The 24418-nt window shown below is 37.2% G+C and overlaps 2 protein-coding genes across 5 annotated transcripts in view; both read right to left on the bottom strand.

Annotated features, from left to right (window-relative positions):
• Window positions 1–2046: 2046 nt before the first annotated feature.
• LOC138329612 (polycystin-1-like protein 2) lies at window positions 2047–20576 on the bottom strand. Of its 2 annotated transcripts, none has more exons than XM_069276704.1 (23): window positions 20279–20576; window positions 19911–19931; window positions 19647–19738; window positions 18664–18912; window positions 18228–18398; window positions 17779–17933; window positions 16812–17457; window positions 15953–16052; window positions 15239–15492; window positions 14335–14506; window positions 13922–14014; window positions 12935–13525; window positions 12133–12714; window positions 11410–11447; window positions 10332–10489; window positions 9324–9513; window positions 8511–8648; window positions 6181–6399; window positions 5852–5954; window positions 5368–5488; window positions 4137–4179; window positions 3831–3858; window positions 2047–3258 (listed from the first exon to the last, which is right to left on the bottom strand). In XM_069276704.1, exons 1-23 carry the CDS (start codon window positions 20286–20288, stop codon window positions 2996–2998), a joined length of 4437 nt encoding a protein of 1478 aa, XP_069132805.1. In that variant the 5' UTR covers window positions 20289–20576; the 3' UTR covers window positions 2047–2995. The 2 variants fall into 2 exon arrangements, with proteins under 2 accessions (XP_069132805.1, XP_069132806.1); XM_069276705.1 differs by having other exon boundaries at window positions 18679–18912.
• A 985-nt stretch (window positions 20577–21561) lies between these two features.
• The window catches only part of LOC138329611 (polycystin-1-like protein 2), a 33283-nt gene continuing 30426 nt past the window's right edge, over window positions 21562–24418 (bottom strand). Inside the window, exons 4-9 of one of the 3 annotated variants that reach the window (XM_069276701.1) lie at window positions 24287–24307; window positions 24023–24114; window positions 23040–23288; window positions 22604–22774; window positions 22155–22309; window positions 21562–21832 (exon numbers count right to left, since the gene is read on the bottom strand). In XM_069276701.1, coding sequence (XP_069132802.1) covers window positions 21652–21832; window positions 22155–22309; window positions 22604–22774; window positions 23040–23288; window positions 24023–24114; window positions 24287–24307 — 869 coding nt within the window. In that variant the 3' untranslated portion in view covers window positions 21562–21651. The remainder of the gene's footprint in view (window positions 21833–22154; window positions 22310–22603; window positions 22775–23039; window positions 23289–24022; window positions 24115–24286; window positions 24308–24418) is intronic. The other 2 variants (XM_069276702.1, XM_069276703.1) reach the window with 2 other exon arrangements.

The following is a 24418-nucleotide window of genomic DNA, read 5'->3' as shown; positions in this document are numbered from 1 at the left end:
TTTAGACTATAGGTAGACACGGAATGCACTAGGTTTAGACTGCAGGTAGACACGGAGGGCTTTATATTTATATTACAGGTAGACACAGAGTGCACATAGTTAAGACTACAGGTAGACACGGAGTGCACATGGTTTTGATTACAGGTAGACACGGACTATACATGATTTAGATTACAGGTAGCCACGGACTGCACTAGGTTTAGACTACAGGTAGACACTGATCCACATGGTTTAGACTACAAGTAGACAAGGAGTGCACATGGTTAAGACTACAGGTAGACACGGGTTGCTCGTAGTTTAGACTACAGGTAGACACGGAGTGCACATGGTTTAGACCACAGGAAGACATTGAGTGCACATGGTTTAGACTACAGGTAGACACGGAGTGCACATGGTTTAGACACAGGGAGACATGGAGTACACATGGTTTTGATTAAAGGTAGACACGGACTGTACATGTTTTAGATTACAGGTAGACACGGACTGTACTAGGTTTAGACTACAAGTAGACAAGGAGTGCACATGATTTAGACTACATGTAGACACGGGGTGCTCATAGTTTAGACTACAGGTAGACACGGATCCACATAATTAAGACTACAGGTAGACACGGAGTGTACATGGTTTAGACTACAGGTAGACACAGAGTGTACATTGTTTAGACTACATGTAGACACGGAGTGTACATGGTTTAGACTACAGGTAGACACTGATCCACATGGTTTAGACTACAGGGAGACACGGATTGCACATGGATTAGAATACAGGTAGACACGGAGTGTACATGGTTTAGACTACATGTAGACACGGAATGTACATGGTTTAGACTACAGGTAGACACTGATCCACATGGTTTAGACTACAGCGAGACACGGATTGCACTACAGGTAGACACTGATCCACATGGTTTAGACTACAGGGAGACACGGATTGCACATGGATTAGACTACAGGTAGACACGGAGTGTACATGGTTTAGACTACATGTTGACACGGAGTGTACATGGTTTAGACTACAGGTAGGCACTGATCCACATGGTTAAGACTATAGGGAGACACGGATTGCACATGAATTAGACTACAGGTAGACACGGAATGCACCTGGTTTAGACTACACGTAGACACCGGGTGCACATGGTTTAGACTACAGGTAGACACGGAGTATGCATGGTTTAGACTACAGGAAGATACGGAATGCACATAGTTAAGACTACAAGTAGACACCGGGTGCACATGGTTTAGACTACAGGTAGACACGGAGTGTACATGGTTTAGACTACACGTAGACAACGGGTGCACATGGTTTAGACTATACGTAGACACTGGGTGCACATGGTTAACACTTCAGGTAGACACGGAATGCACATGGTTTAGACTACACGTAGACACCGGGTGCACATGGTTTAGACTATACGTAGACACTGGGTGCACATGGTTAACACTTCAGGTAGACACGGAATGCACATGGTTTAGACTACACGTAGACACCGGCCGGTGCACATGGTTTAGACTATACGTAGACACCGGGTGCACATGGTTTAGACTATACGTAGACACCGAGTGCACATGGTTAACACTTCAGGTAGACACGGAATGCACATAGTTAAGACTACAGGTAGACAGGAGGTGAACTAAAACGGTTTCATTAATGTTCGCACTCCATGAAATATCCGAAAGAAATTAAAAGTAATTCGCAATGCTCATGGATTGATATTCAAAATTTCAAAACAGAACAACGGATTTAGTACATAGCAATAATAACTATTTTGTGATAACAGTTTTTACCTTGGTGAATTCGAGGTAATCATATGGATTTGGTTAGTTGTTTAGGACGCACCATGTTAATTGGTAGGGAGAAAGCCAGAGTATCCGGAAAAAAGCACCGACCATCGGTCAATACCCGCAAACTGGAACACAAGGATTAGAACTCATCGCACAGAGGTTGAGGGTTAGGTGTAATATGGCGAAAAATATTAAACACTCGTCCAGCGTGGTTCATATATGCTTAGACTACACTGTGACTAAAAAAAACAATACTAACCAGTCATAAAATTAAATGGGTTTATTTGTTCAAAACAACGTAAAGATAACATTATACTTTATACATATGAGAACGAATGGAACTATTTAACATTTTATACTATGTTGGTGAATATGATTTGTTACACAGTTTGTTAGTGACCTAATACGGAGTAAAATATTGTTTGTATCGGGTGAGGAGAAGCCGAGCTGATAAATGTTCTGTATAAGGTCACTGACAAATTATGAAGACTTGATCCTGTCGAACACAATTTAAAATAAATAAACCATAACTGCAAAAGACATAAACCATACAGTTTACCTCATCAAAATGACTCGTTTTTATGGGTAATTTCCAAGAAAAAACCCCTTTAATGAATATCTATCATTGCTTTTGATGATGCCATCAGCATACCTATCAATGTCGTCAGGCTGCGCGAAGCATTTTTCGACCGCCATCTTGCTGCTGATAACGTTAAGGCAAAACTAGGATAAATGTATCGTCCAAGTGACGTTGTTTTAACCAATAAGGAATTACTATATTCTAATCTGAAGCGGTATTAATCTTTATACTATTCTGTTAATAAACTTGTTTAGTCATTTAAGGACGCGCCATGTTTTGAAGGTAAATTTATAGGAATACCACCAAAATAGGTCTTGGTGACTGCCTCATATAGTGGCAACTACTAGGCGTCCTATCATTGATTCAATAGGAACAGTTGGTTACATGTATATATGTGATTGTAGCAAATCTATGTATGGAAAATAATGAAGGCTTCTATGTTACACATAAAAGCGTATGAGAATATCAACTAATCTAATTGTATATAATATACATTACGTCATATACAATAAAAGTAATTAAAATCGTACAAGTTTATGGTTATATTGTGAGTGTATTAGCCCACAGGAATCTCAGAAAGCATTCATCCATATTATGGAGAGTCACGTCTCCACACCAATCCTTCCAGCAGTGTTTATATATATTTCTCGAGTCTGTTAATCTGCGGGAATCCCAGTTTTTGTAAGCATTTGTCCAAGTCCTTGACAGTGACCTCAGGGTTACGAACACACCACTCGTGTAGTACAAAGCTGCACTTCTCCTCTGAACAGAGAGGAGCGTTGTTTCTGTCCACACAGTCCAGATAGATGACGGGAATTCCCAGAGACTTTCCGAGGTAGCGCCATTTTCGGGACAGCTTGCTGTTACACACAGCCGTCACAGCGGTCCTCAGGTAGTCTGTAGTAATACAAAATACGACAGTATTATGTACGGTTACAATTACTACAATGAATTATTCAACAAAGTTTTCCATTTACCACTTAAATTTAGCAGGCCGCGGTACCCGAGTGGTTATAATATACAAACAAATAATAGCGAGACTTCCACCTTTCCTATATGAGACAGTTGCCACGTACTTGCCGCAGATCGGCACTTTTTCTCCTGACACTCCGGACATTTCCTTCACCTCCTGAAACTGGCACGTCCTTAAATAGCTTTGGCTGGAAGAAAGCCGGAGCACACAGAGAAAAATCCATCGACCGATGGTATGTACATGTACCTGGCACTTGCCCTATACAGGAATTCAAAGAGGTGAAGAGTTTGCGGTTATATGTCCGACATTTAAACCACTCGGTCAACGTGACCCCATAAACTGAATAAACACTGAAATTAGACGTGAAGTAAAATGATCAAATATATCGATATTGACCGAAATATGTTTAATTATCAAAATTTGTAAGCATTTGAACGATGTTTTAAAGAGATTGGTTAGAACCATTTTGCGTTCAGATAATACATTGTGTACGTACGGTCTGGTATGGCGGTGGCACTCAAATTCTGAAATAAAGAATTAAAAAACATTTCACGAAGATTTATGATAAAAGTGATTTTGAAATATGTGAAATATTTTAAACGAATGTTGATGTATTTCCTACATAAATGTTCATAAATCTTTCGTCATAAATTAAGCTTTAGTAAGAAAAGATTTTAAAAAAATGCATTTATAATAAGCCTTGGCTAGAACAAACCTTTATTATATTATTGATTCCAGTTTGTGGCAGACAAAAAAATTGAAATTACATAAAGATAACAAATAAACAAATGCTGCTGCATACCATTTTCATTTCGCTTCTTTTGACTAAAATCTTCTTGGCAACTCTGCAATTACAACACACATTTATTTGTTTATTAGATCGGCTGAAGGAGTGTCTCACTGAAGTAGACTGTTAACACGATATTTGGAATATTAACACGATATTTCTAATGTTTACTCGAGATCTGGAATGTTAACACAATATTTGGAATGTTAACACGATATTTGGAATGTTAACACAATATTTGGAATGTTAACACGATATTTGGAGTGTTAACTCGAAATTTGGAATGCTTACGCGGATTTTTTAAATTAATGTGAACTCGATATTTGGAATATTTACACGATATTTAGAATGTTAACTCGAGATCTGGAATACTAATACGATATTTGGAATGTTAACACGATTTTTGGAATGTTAACTCGAATTTGGAATTTTAACGCGGAATTTTTAACGTGAACACGATACTTGGAATATTGACACGATATTTAAAATGTTAACTCGAGATCTGGAATGCTAACACGAGATTTGGAATGTTAATCCGATATTTGGAATATTAACATGAAATTTGGGATGTTAACTCGAAATTTGAAATGTTAACTCGAGATTTTGAATGTTTATACGATATTTGGAATGTTAACACGAAATGATTAATGTTAAATCGATTTTGAATGTTAACACGAAATGATAAAAGTTAACTCGATAATTGGAATGTTAACTCAAGATTTGGAATGTTAACACGAGATATGGACCCGATACGTGTATTTGGGATGTTAACACGAGATTTGGAATGCTAATCCGATATTTGGAATGTTAACTCAAGGTTTGGATTGTTAACACGAGATTTGGAATGTTAACACGAGATTTGGAATGTTAATCCGATACATGTATTTGGAATGTTAATCCAATATTTGGAATGCTAACTAGAGATTTTGAATGTTAATCCGATACAAGGGATGTTAACTCGAGATTTGAAACGTTAACATGAAATTTGTCTTTATCCTTCATTGAGGCGAATATTTAAAAAAGAAATCAAAAGTTACAAAACAACAGCAATGTACTTTTGTAGCTAGCCGTTCATTAATGTTCTGTTATTACCAACATGATAAAAGAAAACAATGTATGATTATGATAGCTGTGACTTTTCTACTAGCTGTATCGGCTACAGGTGGGTGAGGAGGTTAATCTCAAAGAAAACGACCGTTTCAGTAAGTATAAATATTAGAATCTGTTAGAATAGTATAGCCATTACCTTCTGTTTAGATGATTTATGGTAAAGATAATTGATCCATGCTCCTTGAATGCCTTGCATGGCGCCTTCTGCCACTTCAAGTCCCCTTCCTTAACAAGAATGATGAGTTCCTTTGGATTTTCTGAAACATGCAAACAACCTTTGTCAATACGCTTTAAGTAAGGATATCAAAAGAAATAAACAATTTCATGAGCGGACATTTAATAACAAAAATGGTTGGAAAATTTCATTGATTCGATAGCAAAACACTTAATGAATTTGATCGATTCCATTTACAGTTCACCTGCTGAAGTAAAGGATAACTACTATGGATTGAGGCGGGTGTAAGCCGGAGTAGTAGATGAAAACCTACCGACCTAAAACAGTGATTGATAAATATCATGGGCCAAGTGAGGTTCAGTCTCAAAGGAATAAAATTGCGAAACATGCAAGCATGATTCAGATAGGATTTGAGCAATATCAAATGTGGACATAGAAGTCCTACCTCCTCGATCTAACATGTTTAGCGGTATGCTAAGTATGAGAGGCCGGGCAATATCTTCTGTGGCTGTTATAGTGATGATTGGGGCAGGGCTCCACTCCTCTTCCTAATAGATGATATAACATAAATACAAGCAACAGCTATCATACCAACAGCTATTTCTTTGTGGTATTCGCATTTATTGATTAAACTAGTTGTTTAATAATAATACTATACTACTTTATATTAATATCAAACGACAAAGATTGGATGATTTGACTTATGAAATAATTATCAAAATGAAAAGGTATCATTTTCGCCTTATATCAATAGTGGAATATATCAAGCTCTACCAAGACACAGATGTCTACATCCTCGTCGACTGAATGTTTGTCAGCTGCGATGACGACCCTGTTATTACATCTGAGTCGAATGGTTCCTCCACCGGGCGATATGGTATGCATCTCAAGTCTGTCCATACAATGGTCGGGGACATTTGGCCACAGCTCGCACGAGATGGCCATTAGGTGTGTTGGGCATGCGCGAATCATCGCAGACACACATGGTGAGTGCTTTAAAAACAAAACAACAATTAATATACTTCAGGAGCCATTTCCAATTAAAAACATGATTTAAAGCCGTTATCATACAAAAGGATTTGATCACGCGTACGGCCATCCTGGATTTCAGTTATCAAAAATGGCTAAAATGACACATTCGCATATATTTGCATAGATAGAGAACCAGACAACACACAAAGGCAAATACACATTTTTCGATATGATTGAAACATGCTTAATACGATGAAGTCATAATAATGACGTTACGTCTTCTCATTTTTGTGAAAGTTTCATCAAGATAAAACCTAAGCGCCCGACAAGCACAAAACAGGCGATCATACTCCTTCGACCCAGTAGACTGTCAAGGAAGGAATCTTAATGGGATCAGGCCACAAACCAGGATCTTTATTCTTTACCAAAAAGGCAGGGTCAGTCAGTAGGGTAACAGAGCTATATCTGGCCCAACGAAGACACGAAGACCACTAATACCAAGACCACTCCCCCGACTGGCAATGGCCGTCAAGGTAAGCCCCCAACCTGTCGTCCGTGAACAAGGTCATGGTGGGGGCTGGTTTAAAAACAACGGAACCCCTGAAGAACATAGTCTTTCAGAGTGGACTAGTTGAGAGGAAGTCACTTCTCCCATTCCCTGCTGGCAGGGACCCAGTTTGCGAGGAGGGACATCTAGAGAGGTCTAATGTGAAGTCTCCCTAGGGGGACCACATCTGTCAGGAAGTTGAATCATCGAAACAGATATGGACATTTATTCCCCTGGAGTACTGAATTCCTACACCAAACTGCAGCAGCTTGGTGAAAACCAAAGGAGCAGTCGTGAGACCGAAATGATTTAATTTTGTGGTAATGAGCTGTGCTATACTATCGTGTCTCCAGGACTAAAAAGACATGGATAATAATTCGAACACAGTAGTACGTTTCGTTCTGGAACGAGCTGATAATTTATGAAAAATTCTATGTTTTCCAGTTGTTCACTAAAAGAGAGTAGATTATTACGAGGCTAACCACGTTCTAGTTGTAATTGGGGCCGCGGTGGCCATTACCATATTACCACAAGCCTCTGGGTCGCTTGTTAGAATCATGTGGGGCAGTTGCCAGGTACTGACTGCTGGCGGTGGTTTTTTCTCCGGGAACTCCGCCTTTCTTCCACCAATAAACCTGTCACGTCCTCACATTACCCTGGCTGTTAATAGGACGTTAAACTAAGAAAACAAATTGTAATCGGGAACTGTCTCAATCATAGATAAAACATGTGATCTAACCTTTTTATGTAATAATAATTATGAGATTTGTTCTCCATGAGTAGTGTTGGGAGGAGAAGGGGGGCGGGTGGTCCACATAAACTCCTTTTATAATGCACATGTGTTTAAATAACAGTCAGTTTAATTTAGTAAAACTGTTACAATATGTTTTGAAAGAGTTTTGATTTATTCATTTGAAGCTTTTTTTTGGACTTTTTTAGAGGGGAGGGGGATGGGTGTTCCCTCTCTTTTCCCCATCCCATTCATGCGATCTATCTTTCTTTATTACACTCTTTTTATGTGTTTACACAAGGGTTATTGCAATTCGAAAAAAAAATGTTACAAGGTGTTTTTTCAATTTTTTTTTGTGATGAAAATTATGACATTAATCGATTTTCTAGTGAACAAAAAATCATTCTTTTCCCGTCATTTCCCAAACTAAAAAGATGTTACGTCATTCTTGTGATTTTAACGTATTTTGCATGTTTCAATCATATTAAAAATGTATTTATTTGCCTCTGTGTGTTGTCTGGTTCTATGCGCGTATATACGAATGTGACATTTTGGCCATTTCTAAAAGCTAAAATCCAAGATGGCCGCCACATGATCCTAATAAGACATTAGTTGTCAATGGTAATAGGCATTAAAATGAAACTAGACATCATACCGGTCCTATAAAACCATGTTTCGAAAAACTGACAGAGGGGTACATGGGGACATATTTCTCCTCTTCCACTAAAATATTTTGTTGATTTACTGTCACGAATTATCAGGAAATCTAAAATAAAGACACGGAAAACACTGGTATCATACTATGCTTATACATGTTACAAGACGTTACTGTGTCGTTGTTGTTTCATTACTGACCTTTAATGTCACTCGTGAAGCTGGACTGGCAGCGGTTGCCTCCCATGTTTTCCCCATGTCATGTGAAGACACTATAAAGGCCGGTAACTCTGGCAAGTTCGTAGGTTTTGTGTCAACTACCAATACTTGTACAGAATTCTACAACACATAAAATGTGTCTATCTTTGGTGTAATTCACTTTTAAAATATATTCCCGTGTGAAATACTAATCAAATGATCAAATATTTGTTGTTTCCTATACACTTCTATGTTTTATCCTGCAACTGCTCCAAATACTGACGAATAACTACTGCCGGATAAACTTGCGCTAAGTGCTTTATCAGTCAATATGAAATACGTTATCAGCCAATACGATCATATGAATTCATGCCATGTCTGACGGAACTTTTATTCTAACTTGACCCCGAACTTTAACCTTCCGGTCAAATGAAATATCATGGCAAAGGTACGTGGAGTAGATTATTTCTTTGATATGTAAGTATTGTGTATTTTTATATTGTTTCAGTGACATTACACATTGAATACAATTACTGGTAGGTTTGCTTTGCAGATGCGCTTATATAGAGAATACATAGTTGGTATCATACAATACAAGGTTTATTTTAGTGCAAGGGATGTTGTTATTGTAAAATATTATATTAATTAGCTTAAAGCTTATGAGTTGTTGACGGAAGATTATTTACGACTCCAAAAATCTAAATTTGAATACAACGTTTAGAAAAAAATCAAGAAAAAATCTTTTCATGATAATATGTCGCCAGCCAGTAACTTTATTTAGAGGCTAAATTAGCCACGCAAAGTGTTTGTTTTTACCTTCTTACGTAGCTTGGCGTTAGTTTTAACTTTGAACATCTTACTTAGTGGCACTGATGATTTGTCACAGGGATACAAGTTTCGCATTTTCGCTTTGATGACGTCCATATCGTGGACTAAGACGTCCTGATTGCTGACGGCTGTGGGGAATACCAATGCCAAGGTAAAGTTTGAGGACCGGTCATAGTACCTGTACATAACACAGATAGTTTATGTGTATTACCTACTGATTACAACCACGCTTCATGTTTCAATATAATATATTGTTGGTAAGAATATACATATATTCATAGTTTCATACTGGAAAATATGAACTCCATAATAATAATGTTCGTAAGTAATTCTTTCACTATAATCATTATTTGTAAATAGTTCCATTCTTCTTTCATTGTTTCCGGTTTTATATGTTATACCAAATAGGAAATATCAGGCTTTGATCCCATCTGGTAAAGCGTATGGATATTTCACGTTTCCGTTGCGTCACAGACAATGTATACGATATATACTTAAGCCTATACATAAAGGTCCAATAATTTAAAAATAGGTTTAAAGTAGGGTGGTCTTTAAATTCCAATACCTCACTGTATTATCGTGTTGATAACATAGTAAGTATTGAAAAATATCATTGAATAATTTTCATTTGTTCACTTGTTTTAAACCGTTTTTGGGTGGAACTAAATTCAGAAGCTAATGCTGTTCCGTTTATTAAAATTGATGACGTCAACTCTAGCGCAAGCGGGAATTTCGAAAGATATGCACGTATTGTTATGAAATTTTATGATGGTAATGGATATTTAAGTACTAGTAATAAGCTGTTAAAAAATTGGACACACAGTTGATATGGAGCCCATCCGTCAGAAAATATTCATCTCGCCCTTTCTATTTATCTTTCTTCCGGATTAGCTTCATATCAATCTTGTAACAGTTTATTGTTTGAATATCTATCCATCTATCAAAGGGGAAATTAGAAAATGGTGTATTAGACCAGATCTGGATTGGTGTACTTACGTAATGGTTGTTTCGTCTGTGTTAGTAGAACAGGTGGAGAGTAAGTGACTCTTTTTGGGGAGCCTTCTACTCCAGTTCAGATACGTTCTTAACAGCTGCTGCTCGTGACATGCAACATCGGCGGCTTTATTAAATACAAAGTTCTCAAAACTTTTCATCTGTAACAAATGGTAATCTGTATTAAGCAAGCTTTTATGTGCAACAGAAATTAAATTTAAGATTAGAAAAAAGTTTTTGCTTGTTCGACTATATTATATAGATTTCCGTTGTAGCAAAATCAGTACTTATCATCATATAATTTAGAATACATGTTACAATGTAAAAGATTTGAACATAATTCATCTTTAACAAAACAACATTGTTTGGGAATATACATGTAAGCCTAGTCTTAGAGTGGTTATCTAAATGACGTCTATACAAACACAACTAATATTAAGGAATTGTGTTGTACACAGAAGGTTACTGTATGCGATTAACAAATTTGATTATAAAACAGAACAAAAAAATAAAACAATCATAAAGTTTGTATTATAAAACAATCATACCGTTATACGTTGTGTTTCAAAACAATCGTACCGATTGTAGTATAAAACAATCGTATCGTTTGTATTAGAAAAAATCCTGCTGTTTGTATTCAATGAAAACAATCCTACCGTTTGTATTATAAAACAATCCTACCGTTTATATTATAAAACAATCCTATCGTTTGTATTTTAAAACAATCCTATCGTTTCTATTATAAAACAATCCTACCGTTTGTATTTTAAAACAATCCTACCGTTTGTATTGTAAAACAATCCTACCGTTTATATTATAAAACAATCCTACCGTTTGTATTATAAAACGATCCTACCGTTTGCATTATAAAACAATCCTATCGTTTGTATTATAAAACAATCCTACCGTTTGTATCTTAAAATAATCCTACCGTTTGTATTATAAAACAATCCTACCGTTTGTATTATAAAACAATCCTACCGTTTGTATTATAAAACAATCATACCGTTTGTATTATAAAACAATCATATCGTTTCTAGTATAAAACAATCCTACCGTTTGTATTATAAAACAATCCTACCGTTTGTATTCTCTGTAGTCTATCCGATGTCTCCTCCTCTGTAAATATAGAGTACAGTATTCACGATATATCTCAACCATAAATTATAGTAACATAGATACTGCGTCGATTGATTCGGTTGGGAAAAAAACCGCAAAATCATTGAATCGGGTAGTCCATCTATGTACAGAGCAATGATTAACTCCTTACTATATACTCAGTCGTTCTGAAGTTTCCTTGAATCAGTAATGTTTTTGTTAGGTAATCAAAAGTGTTTTTATATACCTTGTAAATTGATATTATTTATATCAGAAGACATAGAGAGAAAATATTATAAAATGATGTGAAAATAATCGCTAAAAATATTTAATTGTAAAATAATAAATTCAATCTGAATGGACTCTTCTTATTACCATGGTAATAATACATAACTATATAAATGTTACGTTATACCCTACTGTCCCACATAAGATTCTTCTTCTCCCATATTTTAACGAGAAATGGTGATAATTCAGTCGACATGAACGTCGCTGTCGACGTATGTATTAATGACATCACTGTCTAGCGCGTGTGAGCTGTCTTTTCCCTACCCCGGTAAATGACAAATGATTTATTTTTCCCTACCAACCGTGGAATAACTCTGTCAAGTATGGGAGAATAAACAAATCCGTATATTACTTAGTGATCAGTGTTGTTCCCTTCAGAAGATTTTTGTCAGATTGTAGTGTATATTTTCCTACTTACCCGGAGCCGTATATTTACTCATTGCATCTGTGCTGGTTTTCCCACAACTCATTGTCAAAGCTTGCAAGAAGTTTCCCAGTTTCCAGTACAGGAATTTATTTAACTCTGTATCGAATTGATGTTTCTTGTTCTTCTTGACGGCGACTTGTGCATGACCGAAGGCATCGTTCAGTATACTCACAAACAGATTAATGGTGATGACACTGACACAGACTCCGAAAATGGTGAATATCAAAATACCGCTGGCATCCAGGAACTTGATGCCGTGTTTCACTTTAAACATGCCCAGAGCTACCCGATACAGGAAGAGCAGTGTGCTATACATGTTCCTGAGTTCCCACTGGTCCATGTTGAAGAACATGTAGACCACTGTTGCGAAGGCCACCAGTACGATCGCCTGTCCGACACACAGCGACAACAGCGTGTTGCGAGATAGACACAGAAACACCTTGAACAAGTGGAAATGGTAGTTAAAAGTCAATGGGGATAACAGACTGATGATTGCGTTGAAGCAAACAACGCCAATAGCAGCCAAGTATGCGGAATCCATTACACTAGCCAGTTCAATGGAAACGTGTTGTCCTGAAAAACAAACTGAAACGGTTAAGGGTTTTGATTGAAAACAGTGGAATTTGATTTTACCGATATAAATTCGATTAGTCTGGAGGCGGGAGGAGGAGAGGTTGATCTAATTTTACATTTGAGGACATAGACGATATACTGATATTTTCATGACAAAATGAATGATAAGACACAAAGTCTTTACACTAAAGTACTCTTAGCATTTATATAAGTGACGTACTTGGATTTTTAGCTATTTTGTCAACAGCTGTAATTGTACCATCGAGTCGGATGATGTAACAGACGATAGCTACGACACAGACAGTGATATCGAACAACGTGGCCCAAAATGTCAAGGTACAGAGTACTTTCCCTTTAGTCACGACGCCATTTTTGACGAGGAGTACCAGTCTAACGATGACGACGACGATAAAGATTAGTTGACAGAAGAGGACAATGTAATCCCAGGCTGTGTTGTAAGGGTACAGGTTAGCGGATGACACATGCATGTCGACGGTTATTCCACCAAAGGGAGGTAACTCGAATAAGACGTTGACGTAACTGAAAATGTTGGAGTTTCCGTTGTAGCCCATAAAGGTGACGAAGACCGCCCTGGTGTTATTGTTAATCCAGCCATGTGTCCTGAGGTCGGCGATCGACCGGAAGGCTGCCGACTGTTTAGGGCCAATATCAATATAGTATCCACCAGAGCCATAAATAGCGTGCTCGCCATTCGTTATAACCGCTTCGGTGTCTTCCGATGTGAAGTATTTAAATGTGTAGTCTATATCGTCATTTTCGTTGAAACAGGTGTCGCTGTAAGGTTTCCAACCTGGAGTGAAATGATAAAGACTCAGAAGACAGTATAAGTTGATGATTTGACAATAAGATTATTTTATACCTCAATATTCTTTCCCAGTAAACAAAGTTTACCGATGTATCACCATATACTCAATGTCAAAAATGTACAGCTAATAGATCGGTGCAAGTGTTATTAGATTTATTTACGACATTTAAAATCTGTGTGATGTCCGAGATCACACTTAAAATGAAAAGGATTTGACATATGTTTTGCACAATTTGTCCTTAATACGTTATCACACATTTTATCATGTGATCAGAGTTATTTGGTATTTAGTTAAAGTGACCTTTTAACCTTAACCCGCTATAATACTTCACTAATCACAACATGTGTTAGTTATAGATAATAATGTTACGGTGACATTACCTTTGCAGAATTCTCGAGTTTCTTCCGTACTTGTCGAGTAGTCCGCTGTGCATTTGACATAACCAACAAACTTCTCGAACGTCTTGCATTTTTCTGAAGAGGTACATGTATTAAGCATAATTTAAATGTTAAATGAATTGCCTTGCTAAATTTGTACCATAATGATGTTATTGCCTACTGGCAGGCGACCAGTTCTCGCCGAGTACCAATTCTCGCCACCGCATGCGTACTTCTGGGACCACACACGAATTTTCAGACAGTTTTTTGTGGGAAATAAACATGGTAGTGTCTTCTATCAGAAAATGAATTTTTTGACGTAATTTGAGATTTAATCGTAAAATTACAGATGCGATGGCGAGAATTGGTACTTGGCGAGAACTGGTCGCCTGCCAGCGATTTTCAGACCCACTCACCGTTAGATCGAACTTGTCGAATCCTCACTAAGCCCATCCTATATAGATATTCGTCATCGCAGAATTTCTGTAAATAAGACACTCTTATTCGCCCATTATAGGAATACTTCGGGAAGACCTTGGGGATGAACACTTCATCAAACCAGGTCCAAATATCGTCTACTTTTCCTATCTGCAATAGATTATCATAACGGTCAAGCATTACAGTCATATAAAAGAAAAATATAAGATAAAACCTGTACTTATTATCTGATATACAAAGACGGGATAGAGGCGGTATGTAATGCGGCATTGCTCCACCAGTGATATCGATGTAACACGTTTTGTTCCTTTTACTGATGCCACTTTACTAAAGAGTAGTTCTGGGATACAGAATCGCAAATAACAAAGAAAAATAATTATGTTCACATCGTTCACCTCTTCGGCTTTGTAAGGTTAATTAAGTACTATATATTAACGCCTGATAAAGTCTATTTAGCCTAGCAACCACGTCGACCGTAGTTACCAGCTTTATTATGTGTAAAAGTAATATTTAAGGATTGATCTTCAGGTTACAACGAACTTTTAATTCAGCATATACGCAGTCAAAGTGAATACCAAACCTTAAAGATTACTAGTTTCCAATCCGGTTTTGAAACTCACGATACAAAACGATTCATATAACAGGAACTCTGAACCACGACTTCAACCGGGAGTATGTACCAATTCAATTGAGTCCAAGTCATCGATGAATTATCTAGTCTTGTTACAATAACGTCGACACTACACGTCTGAGTGTCAATTCAACATTGAAATTTTACACCAAACAAATATCGAACATTTCCTGACTGTACTTATGAATATAAAAAAAGCAAATTAAAATTTATATGCTTCCTTTCCGAAAATACAATAAGATTATTTTTACCTTTGTTTTTGGCTCCAGCGTTGATTTCAGGTAGCTGCTCTGGCGGTAGGAAACTTCGATAAAGTTATGTGAGCACAGAATGAGGATCAACATCACGTATCCAATATACACCGACCACGTCTTCAGCTTTTGAGACAATCGCCTATCAAGTTTTAGACGGTCGCCATTTTTATCGATCTCCGATATCTCCTGTACATCCTCCGGATCCGGTATACTGCTGTTGTGCCACTGTTTCTCGATGGGTATATCGTACTCTGATGAAGAGGTAAAACGTAAGATACATTACACGAGTTAACATTGTGAGAAGTGTTTATTCAGTGAGAGATGACTACATACATATACGTATTGAAGTGCATAATTGCAGATATTATGATTAAGGTTGTTTCCCCTGATTTTCTATCGATTATCTTTTTTATATCACATTAGTCAATTAAAATTTTGATTTTATAATTTTATCTTAACAAGTAACAGAAAACAATCGTTGTCTCTCGTGGATTTACTTGAATCAATGATATATATATGTGGATAAAACAACTTTTGCTGATATGGGATGGTTAACGCCGAATATACCTTTAAATAAGGAATAACAATTTTATATAGGACAGACACAGATGTTTTAGAAAATTTATAATGTACAGATTATATATAATTACCATTAATAACACTAATCATCACTATATATGCATGTGTGTGTGTGAGGGTGTGTGTGTGTACCTTTTACAACAGTAGGTTTTGGAGCTGCTGGTACGTCAACTAACGATTTCCTGCCACCACGACTAAAGCAAAAGGTAAACACACCAGCGAGGGCGACAGCCTGGAAAGTTATAACATCGAATGAGAGTATACATCAAGAAAAAGAGCCATGTTTAACATCCGGGCCCTTGAAAGTCCGTTACATTCCCTATATAGTCGTAGTATTATACTTCCGTGGATACATTGTATTACAACAAGCATAAATGGTATAATTAAATTAATTCCTATGGTAATGAAATGAATTATACTCACATAATTGCTTACTGGTTTCGACCAATTGACTCACGATATATTAAATCAATCTTGTTCTAAAATCATTTAGGTACATTGTCTATTTAGGAATGAAGAAAAATGAAAAAAAATGCAAGGAATACAAACAACTAAGGATAAGTATCAAATTTTGTATAAACGAGTAAGAACAAAGATGTTTCAAACCCTAGCTGTTTAAGATACATATTTATGGAGTATAGCACAGAATAATAGAATCTTACATGGGCCTGACAGGTGGACAGGCTTGCCGAGGGTTGATGGTCAAAATCTTTCACGAGGGTTGAGATATCCCTGTCCACCTGACAGGCCTGACAGGCCCATGTAAGATTATTTTTCACCCATACTATAACGACAAATGGTGAAGAAAGTCGCTTGCGTAAATATGGTCGTCGCATGTATTGATGACGTCACTGTCTAGAGCGTGTGAGCTGTCTTTTCCCTACCCCGGTAAAAGGCAAACGCGGGATAACCCTGTTAAGTATGAAAGAAAAATTATCTTGATAGCGACATTGTTAAGCTTTAAACATTACTAGACAGATCATTTGCATACCTTAAGGGGCTCAATGATGGCTACGCTCTGTAATGTGCCGATGAAGAAGGCGAGTAGCCACTGTAGTGTAATATCAGGACCCCAGTCAAGAGAGTAGAGAAACACAAACATCGAACTGCTCAGAATAGCCGCCACAACCAGGCCGTATGCAATGAAGATTGTCCACCATGGCAGACGACGGGCAGGTTTAGCCTTCTCTCCACCAGATGTACTGCTGGAAAGTTCTAGCCGCTCTTCATACCGAAAAGACCGTTTTCGAAAAACAGTCATTATTGCAAAAGCTGGAATCACGGCCAAAACGGCCGCCACGAATCCTACATAGACCTGCTTGTAGCTGAATGTAAACGGTCCCATTTTGATGCTGTTCTCTTTTCCTGCCGGGGTATTGTAGAACATGGCAGACACAATCATAGAGAGGAAGAGCAACGCTCCTATAGTCCACAAACGCTGGACACGGTTAAATCTACTAAAGTGTGGTCGTGTTGATATCGAGAACCAAAGATTGTCGTCAAACATTTGCCGGAGACTCAGTTCGGAGAATAAAAGATGGCTATCAATAGTCTGTTCATCCTGTGCTTTGAGTCGTTTCCATACTTTACCGTCCTCTCTGTCTAGTGCCATCCACTTTCCACAGACAAACGCATATCTGTTTAATGTAGTGAAAACGCAAAACGGTATTGAGCAGCACCATATGTTTGCTATTCCAAAATAGAGCACTATCCAAGCCATGGTTTGAGAAATTGATGATTGATGTTAATATATCAAGAAAACGATTTGTTTAATTTCACTGTATTATATATTCAAAACGTGATATTAGCCACACGAAGATATCGCCTTCTTTTGATTTATGATGATAAAGCAAAGACAATCGCTGAACAGCGAATGTTATCTTCAAAGATATTTAAAAAAAGGAGAAATCAAAAGGATGAATGCACGAGTAATATGACTTGTTCCGACTTTAAGATACCTTTTATTATCTGTCAGATCTTGAACAACAATCTTGGCGAGCAGCCACTTTGGTGAGGTCCCCTCATTATCATGCCATACAGTCATACGTTTTAGATTGCCCAGGTGCGAAGGAGTCGTCATGTAAAAATGAGATGTCGTCCCACGCCGGAAATTCTAATAACAACAGATACATAAATTAACAATATAATGTAAACACACAAAAAAATCAGCCAAATGTAGCACGAGGAACAATTGCGGTAAAGGGGTTATGATAAAGGTATCAAGATAATATGATGTGGATTATGTGGGGAGAAAACGTCATTGACATACACCATACAAGTCTAAGACAGATGTTGACAGAAACTAGAAGTTTTACATGATTTATCATTTAAACACTATAGACATATGACATCAACAAGTACAAACTATTTGTGGGCATTATAAAGTATAAATTGTATAAACCATCACCTTCCTAACGCCATCATTAAGGATCCTCGCCCCCGTATCACCCTCACTACCCACCATGTTGAAATATGGAGTTGATGTAAGGTTTCTAGACGATCTGAGAGCGGTGGACACGGTCATGTAGTAGCCCGCCGTATTCCAAGGGTTGTTGTCAACTAGGGGCAGATAATTCCACTGAAACATGTATATTAATACATTAATATCGGATTTAATCCGTTAATATACCACTGAACCTTTACAATACTACTGAATTCATGCGTTGATCGCCAAGAAATAATAGAAAATACATCACAGATGTTTTGCAAAGATAACTCGGCGTCATAATGAAGAGTTGTTGGTTGTGTGTGCTAAATATCACTCACTTCATTAAGCCATACACTAGAAAAGAAAAGGGAACTAAAGTTCTAGTTTAAACTTTTAATTACTACACAATAATCACTTGTATAATTGTTACCAGAGCCTCGTCTTGGATATCCATCCTCCTGAGACCAATAGCTATGAGAATAAGTATGGCCCACAGACACAGTATGACGGTCAGGGCGTACGGATTGGACCGTAGACGCTCAGCGAAATTCAGAAACACTGCTGAAAAGTCAATGGTATCGGGCGGGAGCAGTAACATGTCTGCCGAAAACGTCCCGAATATTTTACTCTTAAAGGCCACGGTGGATGCTTTCCCTGACGATAACTATTTTTGAAAGAATAAAAATAACTTTTAATAGAGTTATATAAGAATATCATTTAAAATTTAGTGACATGTTATCAATTATGTAACAACACTATTTTCATGCATGAAACGAATTTAGAAAAGTTGACATGAAAAAATAATGTCTCGTGATGCTATTACGATAGTCTTTTGAATGTTTGTGAAATTATGTACACAATGTATGTCATCTTGTGCGAATTGGACTATAACCTGGAGCCGCCAATGTTTCAGAAATGGCTCAGTGGGCTTTCAGACTTTTTGTATCCAAATTTGATTTAATTCATTATATATCCAAACAATACGGTAAAGGGGTGTCCGTGTCATCGCAAGATATAATATATATAACCACATATTTTGTTCCCAATATTGTTTGTGAGGAAATAATGCATGTGTATGGGTTTTTTTTCTTTTCCTTTTACCGTTTTATGAATTAAAATTGCGATCACTATGAATGTGTGATACGGTGACCATTGTTCCTGGAATCGACAACTTTGTAGCAGTGAGTACGGAAGCCCTCAATATGCTAGTAGACATGCGTGTAGGACCTTTGCAGATCAAAAAGGTAATGAGTTACGGATGACAATGAAGCACGACACTCCAGACTACCACGAGCGTAATGTGTAATTAGAAATTGAAAAACAAGTTTAAAATGTACGTACGAAACTAAAATAGGGTAAATATCAGTAAAATGTATTAGCTTGTTAACTTGTCATTACCTCAACGTTTTGTGTTTTCTCCCATTCAGCTGTTCGTGGATTGAAATACCTTAAGTCGACGAGGGACAGGCGAAACTCATGTCCTTGTGCATCTACAAGGAAAACCGTGTGATGATAAACACACTTACGTAAAATAATGTAATTCGTTAGAAAACTATCATCACGTTTTGAAATTCAACTATTGTAAAACAAAACAAAAAAAGCAATGCCACTTTTATTCAGATCTTAGACTGCTTGAATCATTTAAATGTATGTATAACTTACCGTTTTCAAACAAGGAGGTGTCTAAAAAATATTAGAAAGGTTTGTTTGTAGTTGTAAACATTGTTATTAATCATAGAATACAATTATTTAATACAACGAAATTACGTTCATGATATATTTAGTAAGTGTGTATTGAACGAAAGTTTACATTATTTCATTCAAAACTTTAAAATATGTGGGGACTGAACTGAATTGAAACCTTATTTAGGTAATATCATATAATAGTTGGAGAATGGTTGAAATGATGTCCTGCAAGTCATAATTACAAGAGTGCTTGATAATTTATTGGAAGAAAAATGTTCCATTTTATCATTTTTTACTGAATCAAGGAATCTATATTCATACATAAACAGAACGACAGATTTTACCTTCACACATGACGATGATCAGGAAAGGCTTGGTAAGGGACTCGTCCACCCTTATAATTCAAAGCTAATTGTAGAACCTGGTTCGAGAAACTAGCACTGAACTCTTCTGGAAACACTGACTTTAATCGACTCTTTCCCTTTGTTTCCACTTTGACGTCAAACTCGGCTTCCGTTGGAATGGATGTACCGTAGGAGCCGTATGTCGTACAGAGTTTAGTTGTTGCTAATTTTAAATCGACGATTACGGCATGAACAGTAAAGTTAAAGGCAACAACTGCGAGGAACGCGCCCTCCTGGGTCGAGGTGCGTTCGTTTGGGTCTCCCATCCCTGTACTGGATGAAGGAACAGACTTGCATTTGCATCTGCCATTTCACTGCGGCGAAATGGATTCGTCCTGGGTCCCTCTATCAGGAGGTCCATGCATGTCCGTTAATGGTCTGTCACGTCGGTTTATAAACAGACCGAACTGATATCGTCAGCGTTACTGGCAAAGAGGTATGGACTTGTTTCGTAGGTCAGAAACTGGAAGAACATATTATATAGCATTTCATTCAGTAAACCAGACAAACTGTAATTTATATTAATTAATTATCATGGGAAGTGCATAGCAATGCCACAGCAAATAACATAGTGTAGCGGGATTGGACTGTGTCGACATGTAAGGATTATTTTTCACCCATACTATAACGACAAAGTGGTGAAGAAAAGTCGCTTGCGTAAATATGGTCGTCGCATGTATTGATGACGTCACTGTCTTGAGCGTGTGAGCTGTCTTTTCGCCTACCCCGGTAAAAGGCAAACGCGGGATAAACCCTGTTAAGTATGAAAGAAAAAATTATCTTGATAGCGACATTGTTAAAGCTTTAAACATTACTAGACTGATCATTTTGCTATACCTTAAGGGGCTCAATGATGGCTACGCTCTGTAATGTGTCCGATGAAAAGAAGGCGAGTAGCCACTGTAGTGTAATTATCAAGGACCCCAGTCAAAGAAAGTAGAGAAACACAAACCTCGAACTGCTTCAGAAATAGCCGCCACAACCAGGCCCCCGTATGCAATGAAGATTGTCCACCATGGCAGACGACGGGCAGGTTTAGCCTTCTCTCCACCAGATGTACTGCTGGAAAGTTCTAGCCGCTCTTCATACCGAAAAGACCGTTTTCGAAAAACAGTCATTATTGCAAAAGCTGGAATCACGGCCAAAACGGCCGCCACGAATCCTACATAGACCTGCTTGTAGCTGAATGTAAACGGTCCCATTTTGATGCTGTTCTCTTTCCTGCCGGGGTATTGTAGAACATGGCAGACACAATCATAGAGAGGAAGAGCAACGCTCCTATAGTCCACAAACGCTGGACACGGTTAAATCTACTAAAAGTGTGGTCGTGTTGATATCGAGAACCAAAGATTGTCGTCAAACATTTGCCGGAGACTCAGTTCGGAGAATAAAAGATGGCTATCAATAGTCTGTTCATCCTGTGCTTTGAGTCGTTTCCATACTTTACCGTCCTCTCTGTCTAGTGCCATCCACTTTCCACAGACAAACGCATATCTGTTTAATGTAGTGAAAACGCAAAACGGTATTGAGCAGCACCATATGTTTGCTATTCCAAAATAGAGCACTATCCAAGCCATGGTTTTGAGAAATTGATGATTGATGTTAATATATCAAGAAAACGATTTGTTTAATTTCACTGTATTATATATTCAAAACGTGATATTAGCCACACGAAGATATCGCCTTCTTTTGATTTATGATGATAAAGCAAAGACAATCGCTGAACAGCGAATGTTATCTTCAAAGATATTTAAAAAAAGGAGAAATCAAAAGGATGAATGCACGAGTAATATGACTTGTTCCGACTTTAAGATACCTTTTATTATCTGTCAGATCTTGAACAACAATCTTGGCGAGCAGCCACTTTGGTGAGGTCCCCTCATTATCATGCCATACAGTCATACGTTTTAGATTGCCCAGGTGCGAAGGAGTCGTCATGTAAAAATGAGATGTCGTCCCACGCCGGAAATTCTAATAACAACAGATACATAAATTAACAATATAATGTAAACACACAAAAAAATCAGCCAAATGTAGCACGAGGAACAATTGCGGTAAAGGGGTTATGATAAAGGTATCAAGATAATATGATGTGGATTATGTGGGGAGAAAACGTCATTGACATACACCATACAAGTCTAAGACAGATGTTGACAGAAACTAGAAGTTTTACATGATTTATCATTTAAACACTATAGACATATGACATCAACAAGTACAAACTATTTGTGGGCATTATAAAGTATAAATTGTATAAACCATCACCTTCCTAACGCCATCATTAAGGATCCTCGCCCCCGTATCACCCTCACTACCCACCATGTTGAAATATGGAGTTGATGTAAGGTTTCTAGACGATCTGAGAGCGGTGGACACGGTCATGTAGTAGCCCGCCGTATTCCAAGGGTTGTTGTCAACTAGGGGCAGATAATTCCACTGAAACATGTATATTAATACATTAATATCGGATTTAATCCGTTAATATACCACTGAACCTTTACAATACTACTGAATTCATGCGTTGATCGCCAAGAAATAATAGAAAATACATCACAGATGTTTTGCAAAGATAACTCGGCGTCATAATGAAGAGTTGTTGGTTGTGTGTGCTAAATATCACTCACTTCATTAAGCCATACACTAGAAAAGAAAAGGGAACTAAAGTTCTAGTTTAAACTTTTAATTACTACACAATAATCACTTGTATAATTGTTACCAGAGCCTCGTCTTGGATATCCATCCTCCTGAGACCAATAGCTATGAGAATAAGTATGGCCCACAGACACAGTATGACGGTCAGGGCGTACGGATTGGACCGTAGACGCTCAGCGAAATTCAGAAACACTGCTGAAAAGTCAATGGTATCGGGCGGGAGCAGTAACATGTCTGCCGAAAACGTCCCGAATATTTTACTCTTAAAGGCCACGGTGGATGCTTTCCCTGACGATAACTATTTTTGAAAGAATAAAAATAACTTTTAATAGAGTTATATAAGAATATCATTTAAAATTTAGTGACATGTTATCAATTATGTAACAACACTATTTTCATGCATGAAACGAATTTAGAAAAGTTGACATGAAAAAATAATGTCTCGTGATGCTATTACGATAGTCTTTTGAATGTTTGTGAAATTATGTACACAATGTATGTCATCTTGTGCGAATTGGACTATAACCTGGAGCCGCCAATGTTTCAGAAATGGCTCAGTGGGCTTTCAGACTTTTTGTATCCAAATTTGATTTAATTCATTATATATCCAAACAATACGGTAAAGGGGTGTCCGTGTCATCGCAAGATATAATATATATAACCACATATTTTGTTCCCAATATTGTTTGTGAGGAAATAATGCATGTGTATGGGTTTTTTTTCTTTTCCTTTTACCGTTTTATGAATTAAAATTGCGATCACTATGAATGTGTGATACGGTGACCATTGTTCCTGGAATCGACAACTTTGTAGCAGTGAGTACGGAAGCCCTCAATATGCTAGTAGACATGCGTGTAGGACCTTTGCAGATCAAAAAGGTAATGAGTTACGGATGACAATGAAGCACGACACTCCAGACTACCACGAGCGTAATGTGTAATTAGAAATTGAAAAACAAGTTTAAAATGTACGTACGAAACTAAAATAGGGTAAATATCAGTAAAATGTATTAGCTTGTTAACTTGTCATTACCTCAACGTTTTGTGTTTTCTCCCATTCAGCTGTTCGTGGATTGAAATACCTTAAGTCGACGAGGGACAGGCGAAACTCATGTCCTTGTGCATCTACAAGGAAAACCGTGTGATGATAAACACACTTACGTAAAATAATGTAATTCGTTAGAAAACTATCATCACGTTTTGAAATTCAACTATTGTAAAACAAAACAAAAAAAGCAATGCCACTTTTATTCAGATCTTAGACTGCTTGAATCATTTAAATGTATGTATAACTTACCGTTTTCAAACAAGGAGGTGTCTAAAAAATATTAGAAAGGTTTGTTTGTAGTTGTAAACATTGTTATTAATCATAGAATACAATTATTTAATACAACGAAATTACGTTCATGATATATTTAGTAAGTGTGTA

Source organism: Argopecten irradians, chromosome 8, assembly GCF_041381155.1.
Source record: "Argopecten irradians isolate NY chromosome 8, Ai_NY, whole genome shotgun sequence".
Lineage (NCBI taxonomy): Eukaryota > Metazoa > Mollusca > Bivalvia > Pectinida > Pectinidae > Argopecten > Argopecten irradians.
The sequence above is the reverse complement of the archived record's forward strand: the minus strand, read 5'-3'. Positions and strand labels throughout refer to the sequence as shown.